We start from the raw sequence: 20959 nt of genomic DNA on the forward strand, positions 1-20959 counted from the left end.
CTGTTTCTTTAATAATAGGGAAAAGACCTGCCTGATCTCTGCCATCTGGTGCAGTGATTTCCAGCCTTCTTTAGCCACTGCCTTCTTGAGCCCAGGACCCATCTTCCCCTGAGGTCCTGTAGCCAGGACACCAGTCCTCTCTGGTGACACACCTCTTGACAGCGTGATCCTGGCTTAGATTCAATAGGCAGCTCATCACCAATTAGCAGCTCATGGGCCTCTGAGACACTCTCCAAAGGAAGCGAGTGTGTCTTCCACGGGAGCTTTCTAGCCTGGAGGTGGACGGGATGACTTCACCCCTGAAACACTGGAATTGCCATCTTAGCGCGTTCACACCCTACTCCTGTAAGAACTGCAGTTGTCTCATAGGTTGATGGAGTGGAAAGTGAGGGAGGGTAGAGTTAGAAACAGGAAGGGAATTGTCACTCCCACTCACTGCGCATTGAAATAAGACACGGGACCATCCTTGAAAAGGCCACTCCAGAGCTACACTGAGCACGCTTGAGTAAAATAATATATGAGATCTCCCGTCAGATGATGTGATGCTGCAGCATCCTCACCGCTGGTTGTCTAATGAAGCATAAGCATATTTTGGAGCATTTTCACTTTTTATTGGTGTTACTGAGTAGTTGTACAAAGGGGTTACAATTCCCTACGTTGGGTTAAGAGTACAATGCTTCTTGGTCAGTGTCATTCTCTGCTTCATCTTGCCCCGTTTTCCCCCTCCCATCCCTACCAACAAGTGACATCGTTCAATTTTTTTTTTTTTTTTACATCGTGGACATTGAATACAACGAGTGCATTTGCTCCCCCTTACTCCCTCCATTCCTGTAACCCCTTTTGCTCCTCCTCCCTTCCCCAAACAAAACACTTGCTCCCATGTTCCTTTAGCAGGAATCCTCCCCTAAGGATGCCATTTTGATATTTATGTTTTGCATGATCTTTTGATGCTTATTGTCAAATACAGCAGAGGACACTCAACTGCACGAAACAAAGGCAAGAATAACTGGTAGAACTAACAGAGCGTTTTTCCAGCCACCTGAGAAGACCCTCCATTTACTCGATCCCAGATACAACCCTTACGAAAGGCAACCCTCTCCTGATCTTTATAGTAATCTCCTAAGCGTGTTTTTAATACAGTAGACCCTTGATATCCGGGGTTCATGGATCTGAGGAGACTTCCAGGCAGGACACCCTGTGACAGCTCAGGACACGTAGACTGTAGTGTTTTGCAGATGCTTAGTCCATGTTTTTTGCCCATGCCACCAAGTCACCTTCTACACAAGGTTGGCTGCCTTTCCACAAATCTAAAGTGTTCACTTGATCACTTCCATTGAGCACATTCATTTTTACATTTTTGTGCTTTGGAGGCACACTTTGCTTTGGAGGAGGCATTTTTTACAAAAAAAATGAAGAGCAGCAAAACACAGATGACGCAATTTAAACATAACCAGCAATGAAGCAGCAGTAAGCACTTCCCATCAACGGACCTGCGTAATGCCCACGTACGAATTCGAGATTTTTTTTTATTTTTGACATTTCCTTTGATTTAGTTATCTATTTTTTTTAACCATGTTTGGTCAAAACCACATGGAATAAATCTGCAAATGAAGTAAGCTCACTCTAGTTTTCATACTCCAGAATAGATCGTTAGACATTCTAGATTATTCTTGCCCTCTTTATTTTTATCATTTTATTTTTGGTCAGTTGTAGAACTTGAACTCAGGGCATGCTGAGCCTCTTTCTGCTCCAGGCTAGTGCTCTGAGCCACAGTACCACATTTCTGGGTTTTTTTGTTTTCTTTGTTTTCGGGGGTGGTTGGTTTTTTTGTTTGGTTTTTTTTTTTTTTTTTTTTTTTTTTTTGAATGGTTAACTGCAGATGAGTCTCACAGGGACCTTTCTGCCCAGGCTGGCTTCAAACTGTGATCCTCAGATCTCAGCCTCCTGAGTAGTTAGGATTACAGGCATGAGCCACCAGTGTCCACCCAGCCAGGACTTTGTTGTTGTTGTTTTAAAATTCCTCAGGTGTTTCTGATACACAGTGAAGTCATGAATCACCAATCTAAACCAATTTTAATGCCTGAGCGTAGGTGCCCAGTACATGTTTGATGGAGATCTACTGAATAAAAGAATGACTGAGGCCTGGATTCAGTCAGCTAGGATGCAACATCAGAGAAAAAGGAATCAAGTCCCTATTAGTCATGGCGTGAAGGCTGTGCTGGCAGCATGCTTTATTTCTTAACAAGCAAAATTCACGGGCACTTCCTCTCAGCATAAACACTATTCACGGACATCAGACCAATGCTGCCTGCAACTATTGATAAGAGGTCTTTTCTTTACCAACACGGAGAATAAGCCAGGGCCAGTGGCCATATCCTGAGCACTGTCTGTCTCTGCCTTCTGAGCAAAGCAAAATTCATCTGTGTGTGAAAACACTTGGCAACATTGCGGGGTATTCCTTGTGAGGATAAAACACAAATTGCCTTCTGGATAATAATTTTGTTAAATTATTTTTTTTCATAAATTATTTTAAATGCATATTTATTAAGCACACAATCTGTCACCATGATAGAAATTCACGGAGATCTTCCTAGATTCTAGATTACATTTCTCTCGGAGCCGAATCCTGTTCGTCCTTTCTAACCTCAGATCTGACCCAGGACTTAAGACCTGGAATTTTATCCAGAACAACTGAGAAAAATGGCATGAGGCTGATTATAAAGTTTCAAAGAGCTCCACACATTTCTTTTACTTTTTTAATTATATTTTTACTACCTTTAGTACAAAGGGGTTACAAATCAACAGGTTAGTTTGTGAGTACAGTGCATCTTGATCAATGTTGACTGGCCACCATATATATTATATAGATCATATTGTATATATCATCATCTTCCTGCCTAAACCTTCCATATGGCAGGGATCATAGGCATGTCCTTTCATTTTGATGTGCATAAAATGACCTGTTTAAAAAAAAAACACCTCTTTCATATCTATAGGAAACCTAAATCCTTTCGTAAGTTGTTTTGAGGGGAAATACCTGGAATACATTGATTTAAGATTTAGATTTGATTTAAAAAGAGTAACTTACTCGTTTACTTCTTAAATTAATCTTATTTGAAATGGATTGTTTTGTTACCTTTAAATAGTAGTACAAAGGGGTTTTAATTTAGCTTGTCAGTTTATGAGTACAATGCATCTTAATCAGTGTCACCACATTATTTACTCCGTGTGTGTGTGTGTGTGTGTGTGTGTGTGTGTGTGTGTGTGTGTGTGTGTGTGTGTGTGTGTGTGTGTGTGTGTGTGTGTGTGTGTGTGTGTGTGTGTGTGTGTGTGTGTGTGTGTGTGTGTGTGTGTGTGTGTGTGTGTGTAACCTGTGAGACAGTACTGAGACTTGAAGTCAGGGCCTGGGCTTAGTCCCTTAGCTGGCTTCAAACTACAATCTTCAGCCTCCTGAGTCGCTAGGATTTCAGATGTGAGTCATTGACACCTTGTCTATTTTAAGTTTATTTCTGTATCCCAGAGTCCAGTCTTATTTAGTGCTGTGTAATGGTCAATAAAGAAAACTGACTCATAAAGAAAAAAGAAGCTGGGTGCCAGTGGTTCACACCTGTAATCCTAGCAACGCAGGAGGCTGAGATCTGAGGATCACAGTTCGAAGCCAGCCCAAGCAGGAAAGTCTGTGAAACCTTTATCTCCAGTTAAATCACAGAAAAAGCCAGAAGTGACGCTGTGGCTGAAATGATAGCGAGCTAGCCTTGACCAAAAAGAGCTTGGGGACAGCACCCAGGCTCTGGCAAAGAGAAAAGAAAAAGGAAAGGACATGGAAGCCCAGAGGACCTTTCAGAATGTTGTCTAATACTTAACCTTCTTAGAAGTAGAGTCCTTTCTATTCCCTGTGTTTCTTCTGACAAACATTATTCACTCTGTCATTACCAGTCCTTGATCTGACATGCTGTCCCTGCTGAATGTGCTGGATTGAGCCAGCCCTCCATCAAAGGTCACAGCAGTACCTCACCATGCCCCATTGCCTTTCCCGTAGAGGAAGTAATCGTGGATGCTACTTCCTATAGAGTGGCTGCTTCACAGGGACAGTGAGAATCGCATTTTACTTTGAGCATCGGCTGCTTATTATTTGGGGTTTGTTTTTCTTACCAAATCTAAGCATTATGTGATCTCTCAGGCATACGCTCAGAACCCGACCGCGGCCAATAACTACCGGATCCACTTGTAGTGTTGTCCATTGCGAAGCTGCTCTCTCCACACACCCCACCGCATCTCTAGCTACATCCTGTCTCTCTGTGTGTTTCTCCATTTCTGTCTCCTCCCTCCTTGTCTATGTGTCCCTTTTCTCTCTTCCTGTGTGTCTGTCTGTCTTGACTCTTCGAGTGTCGGTCTCTGTGTGCATATCCCTCGGACTCCCCGCCCCCTTTGGTCTGTCTGTCTGTGACTTCTCTGCCTCCATTTCTGTCCGTCTGCATTTCTGTGTCTGCTTTTTGGTATCGTTGTCTCTATCTCTGTGTGGATCTTCTCCATCTCTGTTTCTCCCCTTGAATCCCTGCGTCTCTGTCTCTCTGTGCCTGTTTCTTTCCTCTTCCCTCATCTATACCTCTGTGTCTCAGTGTCTGTCTCTCTCCTTCTCTCTTTTCTCTTCCTCTGTATCTTTTTCTGTGTTTCTCACTTTTTTGTGTCTCTCTCGTGTCTGTCTTCTTGTCTCTGTGTGTGTCCCCTCTCTCTCATTTGTCACTCTTTGTCTCTGTGTCTCCTCTGTCTCCATATCTGTCTCCCGGCATGTGTCTATGTCTCTCTCTCTCTTGCTCGTTCTCTCTCTCTGAAACGGCTCTTATGGCAGCTGCTTGAGCCTTCTGCGGGGTGGGCACGGCTGATGGATGGGGGGGAGTCAGCTCCGCCTGCGGCTGTCACCTGCATACCTATTATGGGATCACTGTGGACACTGCTCATCCTCCGTCAGTGCACATTACCAATTTTCCTCTCAACACTCCTCCGTTACTTCTTCCCATGCTGCCTTCAGCAGGTGGGAGTAAGGGCTGTGTGATGGCGGGCGGATCACAGCCTGGTGGGAACAACTGACCCGCAGAGAGAAGCGGAGAGAAGTCTGCGTCCTCACAGAGCAGGGCCGTCACACTGGGGGAATGGCGAGGGGGCGAGGCGGGTGAACTTGTCAGCTCACCGCATGGCTCCTTTTATATGTATGTTCAACTACTGTCATTGACAAATGGCAGCTGATTGAAAGCAAATCAGATCACATGAAAGTGTTCCATGGGAAAAGTGAATACAGTCAGCTGAAAACAACGCTCCCTTGAATAGTTTTATATTCATCCTCCTAAAGCTCGGCTCACAGTGCTCCCTTTCTTCCTCCCATCTTGGCTATCAGGAGTACAATTTTGTTGTTTGTTTTCTTCATATAGTGCTTCAGTGTAGTACTTCATAGCTCTTTCTCTTTGTGTGTGTGTGTGTGTGTGTGTGTGTGTGTGTGCTGGTCCTGGGGCTTGAACTCAGGGCCTGGGCACTGCCCCCTGAGCTTTTTTTACTCAAGGATAGTGCTTTACCATTTGAGCCATGGCTCCACTTCTAGGTTTTTGGTGGTTCGTTGGAGATAAGAACCTCATGGACTTTCCTGTCCTGCTGGTTTTGAACCAGGATCTCAGATCTCCTGAATAGCTCAGTGCCCGACTTTATCTTATATACAGATTTGCTTCACTCTTCTAAGTGTGTCACAAGAAGTAGGATGTTCGAATCTAGTCCACATACTCCACGTTTATGTAAAGGTAAGTCACGCTCACATTTAGCGTGTCAACGCACATCTTCCACGTGTAATTGACTCAGCCACCATCTTTCTAATGACAAAAATAGACAATCATGCGTTTATAATTACTTCTTATTGGAAAAGTATCAAATCCAGGCACTCAGGGCTCACTCTTGTAATCCTAGCTCCTTGGAAGGTAGCAAGCAGGAGGATTGCAGTTCTAGGACAGCTCAGGCAAATGGCTGGTGAGACCCCTTCTCAACAGAAAAGGCTGTCCACGGTGATATATACTTGTTATCCCAGCTGTGCAGGAAACATAAATAGGAGGTTCATTGTTCAAGCCCCAGCTTAAACATAAAAGTGAGGCCCTATTTGGCAAATAATGCAAGCCAAAAGGGCTTTTTCCCCCTTATTCTCTAGGTTTTCTCTTTATTATTTCCTTTCTAAAATGCATTTTAGTTTTGACATAATCTCATTTGTCTACATTTGCTCTTGTTTTCTATACTCTGGGCAGAACTTTACCAACTCTGTAGATATATATTTCTTTAATTTTTCATCTGGATCTGAATCAAATTTTATGGGCTTATTTCATGTATTTCAGGACATATCTTTTCTCTTTTGAAGAGATGTTAGTCTTTTTTTTTTTTCAGTCAGTTGTGGGGCTTGAACTCTGGGCTTGGGCGCTGTCCCTCAGCTCTTCAGCTCAAGGCAAGCACTCTACTGCTTGAGCCACAGCACCACTTTCAGTTTCCTAGTGATTTATTAGAGATGAGTCTCATGGACTTTCCTGCCCGGGCTGGCTTTGAACCGCAATCCTCAGATCTCAGCCTCCTGAGTAGCTAGGATTACAGGTGTGAGCCACCAGCGCCTGGCTCATGTTAGCCTTTAAAATTATGTTATTGTTTCTCGTTTTACCAAGTTAATCTTGAGCATATTGTGATTTCTCACAATATTCAGTTTTTATACAAATATTTTTGCAAAATAGTTCATGCTGTTACTGCAGAATGATGCTGTGTTTTCTGTTTATCAGGGTCATAGCATTTTTCAGTTCAGGGTACTGATTGCTTTTCATGGTCTTATTTGTTCTCAGTTGAAAAAGATTGTTCCTAGTCATTTACATATGGGAAAATGAGAGCTATGAAATTGTCAAGTCCAAGGAAGCAAAATTAATTGAAATAGGTATGTGTATGATTGCTGTGAAGTTGCATATACATAGTACTGCGAGACTTAAGATATTTAGCACTATATTAGTAATTACAAGTGCAAGCCATGTGTTATGACATAGATAGAAAATTCTTCAGCAATCTGGATGCTGTCTAGGCAGTATGTTTTCATCTGTGATTTCATGTCCTCTCCAGCTTTTAGTTCAGCAAGACCTTAAATGACACACAAGAAGAAAGCAGGCAAAGTTTGTTTTTCTTCAGTGGAAGAAGAAAGCACCATAGCGTATAGAATGATACATAAATCAGATCCCAGGCCAAATCTCAGCTGCGCCCTAATAAAGGGCAAACTTTTATCAGGCAATGAACAACATCTAGTCTAAGTATCACCCTTGCAAACCATGTGGGGTACTGACTGAATTAAGCAGCTTCTGTCATTTCTGCAAAAGCATTAAATGAGTCCTCACTCCTCATAGCAATGGAGAACTAACTACAGAAATCACCACACAGGGGCCGGGAATGTGCAAAGCAATTTTGAGAACTAATGGGAAAATGATGAATCCACTGTAATCACTGAAAATGTTTTGTCGAAAGAAATGCAAGGACCCCTCCCACGCACACAATCTGTCTCTCTCTCTCTGTCTCTCTCTCTGTCTCTCTCTCTCTCTTACTGTCAGCTATGAGTTCATCTGGGAAATGAAAAGGTGGAAGAACTGGTGTCTTTCACTCTGTACCTGGAGATCATTAGACGCATTCGGAACTAAAGCGCCTTCTTTCAAATCTTGCCAAGAGCAGTTTGAACAGTGTCCGCCCTTCTTCTGGTTCTGTATAGATGGAAGAGATGCTTCTGTGTCGATGGGGGAGGTTTGAGAGTCCTTTGGAAGTTTGGATTCATTAGCAGCCTTTTCCTCCTTTCTGGTTTCAATCTCCTTGCGCGAGAGAGTTCTTTTCCTGTGAGATTTTTTTCCCCCTTTGATGGCACTTTCTGCTAAGGTGTCCTCATTTCCCGCAACCAGGTAGATGAACTCCACTCTTTACCTAGAGTCTCTGCAGGGACAGCCGAGTCGCCCTTCCATTGATACTCTAGATGACTTTCATTCTGGAATTATCCCTGCACTTTCTTCTCTCTGTCCTCCATTTCCTCTTTTCACGACCCATGTTTGCAAAGGAGAACGTGGATACAGAACACAGGAGCAAAGGGGCAGCGTGACTCCATGTTGTATGAGTAGATTAACAATCACCAGTCGCCACCCAACATGGAAAGCAGTCGTGATTGGGGGTACTCCTGCAAGGGGAGCCGTGGCCCCTGTAAGCACTGGGGTATGCGGAGGGCTGGGGTCCTTAGGCTGTGTGGGTGCTAACTCTGCTACTAGCAAGGGCTTCTGGCACTGTTGGCATTAGGAGTAAAGAGAGTCTGAAGCGCTTAAAGCAGTAGGTGGTGCAGGCGGTACAGGTCCCTGTGCCAGGGGAGGCGTGGCAGGAAGCGCAGCTGCTACAGCCCATCCTGACATCCGGGTACCATCTGACCCTCTCCTGGGGAGGACGTGGTATTTGGACCCCTCTACTCGGGTGGCACAGGAGCCGTGATGTCCCTCTTTAGCCCTTTGGTGATGGCGCCAACCCATGACTGGCACCATGACCAGAGTCAAGCAGCATTATTTGGGGGAGGGAGAGGGGGCCCCATTTGTCTGCACCTGCTGGGATGTGACACTCAGCCAGAGCAGGCAGAGTTGCCCTCTCCAGCCCAGACCTCAGCCACATGCACGCGGTGGGTAGAGTGACAGCCCAAGCCACAGAGGTGCTGGTGAGACCCTCAGCATGCCCGTGGGGGCGGGGTAGCAGCAGAAATCAGGGTGGTACAGGGGAGAGCGGTGTGAGGAGTCCCTTGGGGGCCTGTCCTGGTGGCACTGCACATGGCTGGCTGGTCAGCTCTTGATCTCAAAGCTCCCTGATCTCATGGTTCCTGGGGTGGGGGTGGGGGGTGGCACCTTCCGTTACCCCTGTCTCACACGTGTGTGCCCTGCAGTGCAGGACACCCAGCGGGCGCGGTCCAGGGTCACTCTGCTGCACGACTCTGCAGAAGGTTCTGCTCCCTGCGGTAAGCTAATCTCACACCATGGCTCCTGACTAGAGCACCCTAGGGATTCATTCGATGGGCAACAGGGTGAGATCCCTCCCCGAAGCCGTGCTCCTGTGCAGAGCTCCATCGCTGGCTCACACGGCTTTGCCTCTGAGAACTGTGACACTGTCTAGTAGCCAGGTTAGCCTGCGTCCACACAGATCGCTCGCTGGGCCTCTTCCCTACCCCTGGCAGATGCTTTACTTCCTTTGTGTTGGGACCTGAGGTCTTCCTAGTCTCTCTCTGGCTGGTTTCCAGGGTCCTCCCATGATCACACACCCCTCAGAATGTGGCTGCATGTGTGTGACCCTGGAAGGGCCAGGGAGCGCTGAGGATCTTCAGAAGCATGATGTCTTTCATAAATAAGAGTGGTGACGGCATCTGTGCTCTGCCCTGGTAGCCAGAAGTCACGTATGTGTCCTATTAGAATCATACTTCCTTTTATATAAAGCTCTCAAATTCTGTAGCAACCCAAGTAAAGCCTTTACATTACTCTGGTGATTTACTCTGCAGAAGAACTGAGACCTCCTGGTGAGTGCTTTGATGGAAAGCTTTACTAATCCATAAGTACGTTAAAGGAACAAGTTGGCAGTCATTTCCTGATGTTTATTCAGGGTAGAAACAAGGCATTTGCCTTGTTTGGAAAGGCTTATATGACCACGCTTAGAGATTTAAATGGCAAAGTAGGCATTGACCTGGCTTTGATTCTTCTTAGGAAACAAATCCACAAGCATTTGCCAGTTTGTTTTATTTACACACACATATACACACACAGATATGGAGTATCGCAGAATGCTTCGGTATGTGTATATATGGTGTGTCATGTTTAAGTGAGGTTGAACATGTCTGCCTCCTCAAACTGATCATTTTGTGATGGTGAAAACGTTCGAGCTTTTTTTGAAATGTAGACTGCATGGTAATTACCTGTACTCATTCTGGAACGTTTGTTTTGCTTTCAAATCTATTATCTCCCATTAGTATCTTTTTTAAAAATTTTATCGTAAAGATGATGTAGAGAGGGGTTACCGTTACATCAGTGGGGTGCATGTCTTGTTGAACGGTGCCACTTCATTTCCTCCAAGTATTTTCCCTCCTGGCCTCCCTGCCCACCAAGTCATATAGTATATTTCCAACACACACTGGAACTTCTTGCTCCTAACTCTGAGCTAGTCTCCAGTGGCCTAGCCCTCCACATGTCTCTCCTCGGGCACCTGTAACCACCATTCCACTCTTACAATAGTAACTTTTTAAATGGTACCTATGAGAGGGATCAGGCAGTATTTGTTTTTCTCTGTCTAGTTTATTTCCCTTCACGTAATGTCCTCTAGCCCTCTCTAGTTGGCTGCAAATGATAGGATTCCAGTTGTTTATGGCAGAATAGTACTGCATTGGGCATCTGTACCATGGTGCCTTTCTTTATTTGCTGATGGTATGCTTGAGCTTTTTCTCCCTTTCTTGGCTATGGGGAATAGTGCTGCAGTGAACATGAGTAGGCTTGCTTTGGTGCATAGTTTTTCCTTTCCTTTGCGTGGATACCCAGCAATGACATCATGACAGTTCTCTTTTGCATTTTTCTGAGATGCCTCCATACTGCTTTCCTTAATGACTGTACTAATACACATTCCCACAAATAGTGTTTGGGATTCCCTTTTGTCATCTTTTTCAACATTGATCTTTTGTCATTTTTGATACTACCATGAGTTCTGTGTAGCCAGGAGGACTTTACATGCTGTCTCTGGTTACAATCATATTTTTAAAGAAACTATCAAGAAAGAATATTTCACGGGATTCTTGGTTGATCCAAGTTAAGACATCAGATCAGGGACATGTTTTTTTCCCATTACACATTTGGGTGGGCTTGCATAAACATCTGACATCTTTATTACTTAGCCAAGGAATCCTTAGTGAGCAGAGTTCCAAAGTTGTTGAAGATGAATCCAGTCACTCCAAAGGTATAAAACTGTGGTGTTTGATTTAGAGAAGTATAAAATACATGGAGGACAGGTTACCTTTTCTCTGTGGCATTATACATGGATCTTTATGGTATTTAATAACTTTGAGCTATTGTCTTATTAATTATTGAGCCATTATAATGACTCTGGAGCCATTTATTGGACAGCTATTATCTGCAAGGCACATAATCTGCATATTTTTTTAATTTTTTTATCTTTTGGGGTCCACGGCAGTACTACCAAGAATGTGATTTTTGTGTTCATTTGTAAAGGAAATGGAACTTCATAAAGTTTTAACTATTAATGAGTGAAAGTAGATTTATAATTAGGGTACTGTAATTCCATTAGAATTAGAATTACTACGTCATAGTCTTTGTATTATGTTATATATATAGCAAAAGTTTTCTATGTATGTGTGTGTGCATATATATATATATATATATAAACACTTGAGGCAGTCACGAACAATATAAAGACTAGAAATACAAGCAGTAGAGACATGTGGGTAGGACTTCATAAGATAATGGAACAAGAGTGTTGTATAAACATGTAGTTTTTCTTGATGAAAGATTTCAATTAATCCAAAGGTAGCATCTATCAAGCAGAAGAGATGGAATAAAAGGGAGACCAAGGCTGTGTTTGGGACTTGATCGGGGCATAAAGGATGCACTTGTGAGACTAGAAGAAAGGAGGGTGGTGAGAAAGATGCCTGCTGGACGTGGGCGGAGGCCTTCCTGCAGTCTTAGGTTGTCAGGCATTCGTGGCATGGAGTAAGAGAATGTTCCGCAGCTCTAGAACAGTGTCTAAAGACTTGCAGACTTTCCTAACATTTCTACTTGCCTTTCCTTCTATCCTCACTGAATTCTGCAATGTCTAGGACTCACCGTTCTGCTTTATGCATCTGTGTGGACTGTAGCGCTACCTCCTGTGCTCCCTTGACTTTAAATCCCATTCAAGCTCAAGAGCCACCCTACACATTTTCTCCTCTGTGATACATTGATAATAGCTACATAGTACGTTATGTCTATTTGCAGTTTTCCCCTGCCCCATCATCCTCACCAAAGATTAATGCATTATAAATCAATGAGAATATTCTGGAAGCATTTTTAAATCACTATTATTGACTTTCTAAGAATCAGATGGGACAGCCAAGTTAAGACTCTGTCTTTTTTAACAAGGGAACTAAAAACAATGATATGGTGAGGTATTTATAAAACCAGAAGAAATAGTGAACTAACCTCGCAATGTCACAAAAACGAAGAGAAGTTGCCACCAGAACAAGGGAATGTAAGTGCTGTGTGAGGGTAATCTAGGCTGTAGAGTTCAGTTAGAAAAAGGGGACCCCACGTGACAGTGCCTAACGCAGGAGATATGCTGGGCTGACTCTGCTCTTTCCTTCTAATCTTACCTGGATTTCTCTTTGGCCAAATCATAGTAGAAGCTAGAATTCTGGGAAACCACTGATGATTCCCCTCTGAGGGCATATAACAGCATGGGAAGGGTAGAAAGTAAATCTCAAGAGCCCAGTGGAGGGACTGGAGAAATTGTTCAATAGTAGAGTGTTAGTTTAGCAAGTATGAGGCCCTGAGTTCTCTGTCCCTAGTACCACCCAAAAAGATGGGAGGGTAAACACATTTTTTAATAAGTTTTTTATTGTCAAAATACTGTACAGAGGGGTTACAAATACATGAGCAAGGCAATGAGTATATTTCTTATCAAGCTGTTGCCTCCTCTGTTTTTCCCCTACTATCCCTTCCCTCCATCTCCACAACTACACTCCCCCCCACCCAACACATTCATTTTTTTATATTGTCATGAGCCCCAGCTGTAGGAGTACAGGTTAATAAAGCTTACCAAGCAAGCTGACAAGAACAATTAAATGTTTAATTTATTGAAACTCTAATTCCAATATAATTTCATATATTGAAAATATAATTGTATTTCTGCAGACCTCAAAAGATTAAATGAAAATTCTTTCATTAAAAAATTCAATTGCTTTGGTAAAAAAAAAATAATGTGCAAAAATTAGCATTCCTATTATAAATTGTAATGGGATAGGAATAAATGGATAGGAATAAACTTTTTAGAAAGTGTACTGTATACTGAAGAAAAAGAAAAGTAATTGAAGCACACAAAACAAGATTTAGATAAATAGGAAGATAGACCTATTTGTATTCTTGAATAGGACTCTGTAGCACCAGTTTAGGAGTGATAGGAAATGGTTTTATTTTTCCCAAAATTATTACTTTAGCACAGACACCTCCCTAGAAAATCACTCACGTTTAGACAGCATTAATCAAATGTTGCTTCTAATCTTTCCACCTTTCTCCCCAAGTCAAGCTAAAATGGTAAGTCTGGGAGAACAGAGGTGTAATAATACATTTTCTCCGCCTGGTTTTGGGAAAGAAGGAAAGAGGATATTTGAACTTTGCTAGTTACCTTTTGTGGGTAAGGGGTCATTGTCTCCTGGTTTGGTGTTTAGGTCTATTCTAGTGCGTCAATCTTGGGGATGTAGGAGTTGCATGGTGTGAGACATCTTAATGTTTGAATAATTATAAAATGTCAGTGGTTTATTCTCAAGTACTCAGTGAGCGTTGTAAAAGCAGAGGGGTATGTATTACAGAAGTACATCATGAATGTATGAAAGCAGCACGTGCAGGGGGAACTTCACACACTGTTCAAAGGGGGAGGGTGACGCAAAAAAGAGCAATAGAGATGGGGTGAATTTGATCCAAGTATATCATAAATGTATATAAATGTAAATAGCACCATGAAACCCCCTTTGTGTAACTAATTTGTGCTAATTTAAACATTATATTGCAACATATTTTTATATTTGGTGTCTAATGTGCACTTCACAAGTACAGTTACTAAGTACAGTTACTTCTCCTGTACACTGAGCCATCTTGTCCCGCTGTAGCAAAGTTCTTTCAGAATGATGTACAGTAGTTTTACTTTGTGCACAATAATGACCAACAATCTAATCTCTAGCCCTCAGACACCAGAGGAAACCTCTTAGTTCATGAACATTTATCAATACTTCTTATTATGGGTTCCCAATGAAAATAACCATTTTCAATATTTAACTCTTATGCAGAGGATGTCAATGTTCACTGGGAAAGTGGTAAGAAAGTTCCGGCTTACACACTTCTGCTTCATTGCAGGTCGCTCCTCCAAAGATGCTGTGGGTCAGATATCTGTCCACGTGGATGTGGCTGCCACCCCTGGAACTGGAGATCATAAAGTCACTGTCAAAGGTAAAAGGTCTACAGCAATCATGACAGGCATAATGCAACTTTCCTTGCATGTAGTTTCTAAAACATACATTTAAACTATTATAGGACTTATCATATTGCTTAATATATCCATCTGTAAACTTGGTCACCTTAAAATTGTATTGCCTAGTGTATCTTTTATATATAAAATATGGTACTGTTGTTCTGAAAGTACTATAACTATTAGCCATGGTGCATTCAGAATACACAGTTCTAGTAATGCTACAGAGAGATGGATGTAATTATGGAGGTAGTATTGATGCTCTTCAAAAACTACTTTGAATAGGTTTCAAATCAGTTTAATGAATCAATGATTTTAAAACACTTTCCATATGATAGCATCATAAAAGAATAAGGTGTACATACATATATCAGGAGGTTTATTTAGAATAGTCATAGTGTTTGACAATAACAAATGACTGTTAGGCACAGGATGGAATAACCACACAAGAATTAGATAACCATGATGAGTTTTAACGCTACTTGTAGACTAAAATACATTATGGCTCAGTTTGTACCTAAAGGAAATATTGAATCTGTGTATGCACATACTAAAATACTAAGCCATTCTAAGAGATCAAAAAGACAGAAAATATACAAAAATAGTTTAAGAGAATGACCTAAGTATTTGACGATATACACACCATACTTCTGCCCAGAGAGAAATGCTTACTTTTCATCAATAACAAATGTCTTATCTCGTTTACAAATTTAGTGCCAATTATCAGAGCTAAACTCTAAATTGGGCACATTTATTTACTTAAAATCCCTCCTCTTTTTTTCCCTTTCTGGATTCTAGTGATTGCTATTAATGACCTCAACTGGCAGACCACAGCCATGTTCCGCCCCTTCGTGGAAGTGTGCATGCTGGGACCCAACCTCGGAGATAAGAAGAGAAAACAAGGCACAAAGACCAAGAGCAACACCTGGTCACCCAAGTACAATGAGACTTTTCAGTTGTAAGTAATCAACCCAACTCACTCCATCCAGGAATCGCTATTGTACAGCTCGGGGTGGAAAGGACTAAGGAAAGTACACCCTAGAGGTCTGGCATTCCTGTTCAGTGCAAATGAACAACAGTGTGATTAGATCCCATCAGTGACTGGGTATATTTACCATTGTACACATTCGTTATTGGCAAATATACCCAGCCACTGAATGAAGGGATCTGGCACATAGACAATGTTAACATTGCTCTCACAGGAGTTGATTTCTAGACATAATGATAAACATCACAAATAAAAATATCAGATTATTAGCAAATAGTATAAAGTGAGCTCTGTAATAAGTACCAATTGCCTGAACCAGATAGTCAGGAAAACGTGAATGTTAAACAAAAACCCGAGAAAGAATGAGTCCTCTAGGCAAGAGAATTGAGAACATTAAGAAATAGTCTACAATGGGGGTGGGAAGGTGTCTCAGTGGTAAAGTGCTTGCCTTGCATGCATGAGACCCTAGGTTTGATTCCTTAGCACCACATAAGCAGAAAAAGCTGGAAATGGTGCTGTGGCTCAAGTGGTAGAGCACTAGCCTTGAACTGAAGAGCTGAGGGACAGCGCCCAGGCCCAGAGTTCAGGCCCACGACCAACCAAAAAAAATCTCCAATGAGGGAGAGCTAACGAAGCAGGTACCATCTCACACGTGGGTCTGTAAATGCTGCTCATGAGGTGGCCCTTAGAAGAGATCAGTAACTAGATTTGTATCTTTAAATGATTTTTCCATTGGTTATGTGCACAGGATGAGATTTCTATAGACATTTCTGTAATGTATGCAAGAGATAAGTGACTATCCAGATCGTTGCAGGGAAATAAAAGGAAGATCTGGGTCTGTGCTCGAGGTAGGGTGTGAAAGAAAATCTATCATTCTTAGGAACACTCCAGTAATTCAAGATGGGCTTATACCTAACAAGGAATTTCCAGGGATGTGAGCAGAGGCAGGGAGGATGATGGGATTGCAGGCTCTCTCTCCTATGCTGGGAATGTGCAGTGCAAGAGTCCTGACTAAAATTAGGCTGGGTAAGTGAAACCTTCATGTGTAATCAGACACCCTACAAAGAGCAGTGGATTTCTTGTGAATGAAGCAACCTACTCGAGACAACCTTCACACACACTAAGGTAGGAAACTGATCTTACCTCTCAGCTTTCTGATATCCTTATGGGAGTCCCTTTTGGGAAAAAAATATCAGCTGGAACAACATGGAGAAAGCCTACCTGTCCTTGCAGTGGTCACAGGTGGCACGGGGGCTAGGTGAGTCTGTTTCTGGCAGAGGGTGAATCTGGGCAAATCTGGCGAGGCACTGAACTGGGGAGACAAAATGACATCAGAATTTCATTTTAAATCTGCTCTAGGTATTGTTGGGTTGTCTCCCTATTAATCTTAGTTAAATCCACAATGTAAATGAGCTCACAGATGGGAACCGGAGATAAGCCCTGATGGTATGTATACACCCAAAACAGTCTTAGTTTGCAGTTTTAATGTTTGTTTCTTGCATACCTTTAGAAGCCCTGTGCTCTGAACATTCACTCTTACCATTCATTGACATTTTGCTGTTGTCATGTATATATGGACGTGTAGTTCTTGTACAATAATCCCTACTGATCAGCCAGCTCACAGTGTTTACCTCTGTTCCAAATTACACAAGATTTTTAACTCAATTAAAATGTTTTTAACCTCTAGGTTCTAAAAATGACATATTTGATAGATTTTGTAAGATATCATCTAAGGTAGCGAGGGTAGAATAGTTATCCTCTTCTGTTAATCTACAGCTATAGTTTCTTATGGACCCCAATAACAGTGAACCGTTAGTCGTGCTATTATTCAAGTATCAATTTTCAAGAGCTTAGGTTTGTTTGTAAATTATAATTAATGTGCATACCTTTTAACATGAATAAGCACTTCAATAAGAATAGCACTGACTAAAGATGTAGATACAACACTGCACCCGCTCACAAGATCACCGTGATTCTTGGGAAAGGTAGCACTGTCAGGTGTTTTCATGCACAAAGAAAACTCAGAGCTGTATCACTCACCCATCATTTCAGTTTGTCCCTGAAAATAGATGAATGCTGTAGTTATCAGTTTCACCCGGAAACAAAAGTCTGTGTAAAATGTTTCATCCACGGAAAAAATAAATTGCCTGCTAAGGAAGGAATCTGCAAGAGGCCAATGCTGACCAGCAGATACCCTTGTCTTTCTAATGAAGGCAAATGTAAGAATGAATTAAAAATACAGAACGGATGACGCCAGCCAGCGCATCAGCCTTCTTCATTATGGGCAGTTTCACACTGACAAGTTGTCTCCCATTGTCAGTAGAGGCCGTCCGCAGCTACACACTTGACAGGTCTCACGGTTGCCATAGGAAAGAAGAGGCCATTGAAGCACCAGGCTCTGCTGGAACTGACTGACTCTAGAGATTTGTATCCAATTTAGCATCTACATGAGTAGTGCTTGGTAGTCAGTTCTGGCTGAGAGATGATAGCTTACCCAGGAGTCTGAGATAAAAGATTATAATAGCTGACGTTCCAACAACCTCTATAACCCACAGCCTCAATATCCTTGAGAAGACTACTGCCTGTGTGCTGAGCATGAGAGACAGGAAGGATAGGTTTTCTTTAAAAAAAAAAAAAAAAAAAAAAAGGTTGCATTGTTGTTACACAGACATTAGGCAAATCTGCCTAAGAAAGTTTTAAAGGGATTGGGGTTTAAAGGCAACGGTATTCTAACATGCCAGCTATTCAAACAAAGCACTCTACAAACTACTAGTAAAATGTGTGTTCAATTTGTGCTTCTGATTCACACAGCGTTCTGGGTAACGATAACCGCCCAGGGTCCTACGAACTCCACCTGTCTGTTAAAGATTACTGCTTTGCTCGGGAAGATCGAATTATTGGAATGACGGTTATTCAGCTCCATAATATAGCAGAGAGAGGAAGCTACGGAGCCTGGTATCCGCTCTTGAAAAGTATCTCTATGGATGAGACTGGCTTGACGATCCTGAGAATCCTCTCCCAGAGGACCAGTGATGACGTGGCTAAAGAATTTGTAAGACTAAAATCCGAAACAAGATCTACCGAAGACAGTGCTTGAAACCCAAATGCTCATTGTCTGACCACGCTGCATGCACGTTCAAATTACACAGGAATGTTTATCTCAGTCCGTTTCAATGTCTTGCCAGTACTCACGTACAGTGTCTACAAGGTATGTGGAAAACTTGACTCAACTTTTTATACTAACTACTAATTCTGGTCTTTAGGAAATAAATGTTCCATGAAGTGCCAAAATGATGAAGTAAAATAATCAAGACTCTCTTTTTTTAAATGTTATAATTTCATGGTCATGACCAGTCTGCTCATCCCTAACAGGGTCCACGCCTGGTTGAATTCCTTTCCATCATTCCCCCCGCCTCCCCTGCAATAACGTTTGTTGCTCAAGCTCTGTTTTAATTTCACCTTCTCTCATTCTGGATATCTTACACCCTTTTCTACCATAAATAGAGATGTCTAATGGTGACTTCCCAGAAAGCATTTGTAATTTTATAGTCATGGATATAGGGGTGATGAATTTTTTTGCATACAAATTAAAATAGAAAAGGTGGGAATATTTTGTGCTGACCAGTTTCCAACCTTTCTGAAATATCACTGTGAAGAAACATAATTTAAAGCAAACTCAGACCAAGCAGTGCTGGTTTGTTACTGTTTGATATATATTCTTTACAACTGCCACACTCACATGACAATTTGTAAGAAAAAAAAAAAAAAAAAGCAAGCCAATGCATTTGCCAGGTAGCATTATGTCTCAGCGTTACCATATTTCATTCGTTAGAAAGCGATGGAATTCACGGCTTAGATACAGAAGGTTTGCTTCTTTAAATTACCTGTGATAACAAAATTGCTAGTATTTTCCCTTTAACAGTTATGACTATCTCCTCCTTACCTATTTAAACGTTCGTTTTAAACAGCATATTCAATGACGATACTGAATGCAGCATTACTAATATATTATTGCACTGGGGCTCTAGTCACGTATTCATCTATTTAGTGAAAAAATATATAAAATAAACTGAAGAAATTGCTCACAATTTTGTAATTTGGATACAGCTCGGTAATAAAAATCCACCTAGGCTGGATGAAATTGTTTATGAATATTTGCATTTTTTATGATTTGAGATTTAGTCTGTCCCTAAATAACTACAGAAGCCGTGCACTGTAGTGTAGCTTTCAGTCCTAACAGTTTTAGTGGACTACGTATGTGTGCAAAAAAAAAAAAAAAAAAAAAACCACAAGAATCTGTTAGGTTAAGAACAGAAGTGATTAGTAGAAATCTCTCAGAACCATTTCGCTACTGGATATGAGAATATACAGACTGGTGACAGTGGCTAATTCATGTTAAATTCTTCGTCAATTGCTTTGTTAATGACTTTTGCAAATGCATAAGTATGATGCTATCCTCTGGCATATGCGTTAATAAATGTATATTAAGCACATTCAATACTACTGTATCTTTGCCTTCTCCTTTAATGTATGCACTATCATTTCATTACCCAATAACAAAACCAAAAACATTAGGTCTTTTGTTGGAATAGATAGAATAATGCAGAGAGCATTATAGCCTTCTAAGTGTTGTATTCAGGAAAACAACTGTACACTGTAAAAGAATATCATAGAAAGTAAGGAAGTAAGTACTTACCTGTGTGTTGTTGGACATAAGCCCTGTAGAAGAAAAGTCTAATGTGCTACACATATAAAACAATTGCAAAACATTGGTCATAAAACACCAATAATAATTGATGAGGTCCATTTTGCACAACATTGACCTGAGCTCTTTAGAAGCACATTGTCATAAATCATGGAACATTTGAACCAATGGAAGCTCAGTACTGCATTGATCACTTAAAAGAAATTATGAGCTCAGTGTTTTTTTATGCTCTATGTTTAATTGGATCCATTTATTCTGTCTTTGAAAATATATATCATATCAAAGTTAATAGTGACAATATGAATTAAGTCGGCCTACTTCTATTATAAAGCCAGGTGCTAACTTTGAAGCGGTTAGTAATGTGATACACTTTGTTTTTCTCACAAAACCTTTTTGTAATTACTTACCCATACACAGCCAGTCTGAGGTTCACAGGGATCTGTTACCTGTATTGCTCTATTAGAAGTGTGACAATTTATTTGCTAGATAAAATGCACAAAGGCAAAGCTGTTAGTCATGTACAGATAAACCTCACATTAAGTTCTCACAGATACCCATGTAAATCAATTTGGGCCTACTATTTACAATCTTAATGGAACATTTACTAAGGAATTCTCTGATGAATTACTTAAGGAAGCAGACATCCTTATCACCCCCTGTTCTTCTACTTCTAGGATAATTTATATATTGAACTCACTTAAAAGAGGTACATTTATAAGCAAAAGATTGAGCTAAATATCCTCCATGTAGTCATCTTACAAAATATGAGGTAGTAAAGTTTATTTTCTCCTTTTGAATAGAAGTAGGACTATATAACCTAGCCTTTTTAATCATAGATCTTCAATGCTTACCTTCAAATTACAAAAACAACAGGTGGACACCAGTGGCTCACACCTATAATCCTAGCTACTCAAGAGGCTGAGATCTGAGGAATGTGAATCAAAGTTAGCCCAGACGAGAAAGTCCCTGAGACTCTCATCTCCAATTAACAGCTA

At 41.3% G+C, this 20959-nt stretch overlaps 1 protein-coding gene across 1 annotated transcript in view; it reads left to right on the plus strand.

Moving 5' to 3' along the window:
- Unc13c (unc-13 homolog C) overlaps window positions 1-19757 on the plus strand; it is a 279587-nt gene extending 259830 nt beyond the window's left edge. The window contains 3 exon segments of the mRNA XM_042687992.1: window positions 14160-14252; window positions 15070-15229; window positions 18071-19757. Of these exon segments, the coding sequence (XP_042543926.1) occupies window positions 14160-14252; window positions 15070-15229; window positions 18071-18356 (539 nt within the window). The 3' untranslated portion in view covers window positions 18357-19757.
- Window positions 19758-20959: the final 1202 nt, after the last annotated feature.

This window comes from Dipodomys spectabilis, unplaced genomic scaffold (genome assembly GCF_019054845.1).
Source record: "Dipodomys spectabilis isolate Male_0828 unplaced genomic scaffold, ASM1905484v1 ptg000108l, whole genome shotgun sequence".
NCBI classification, from domain to species: Eukaryota; Metazoa; Chordata; class Mammalia; order Rodentia; family Heteromyidae; genus Dipodomys; species Dipodomys spectabilis.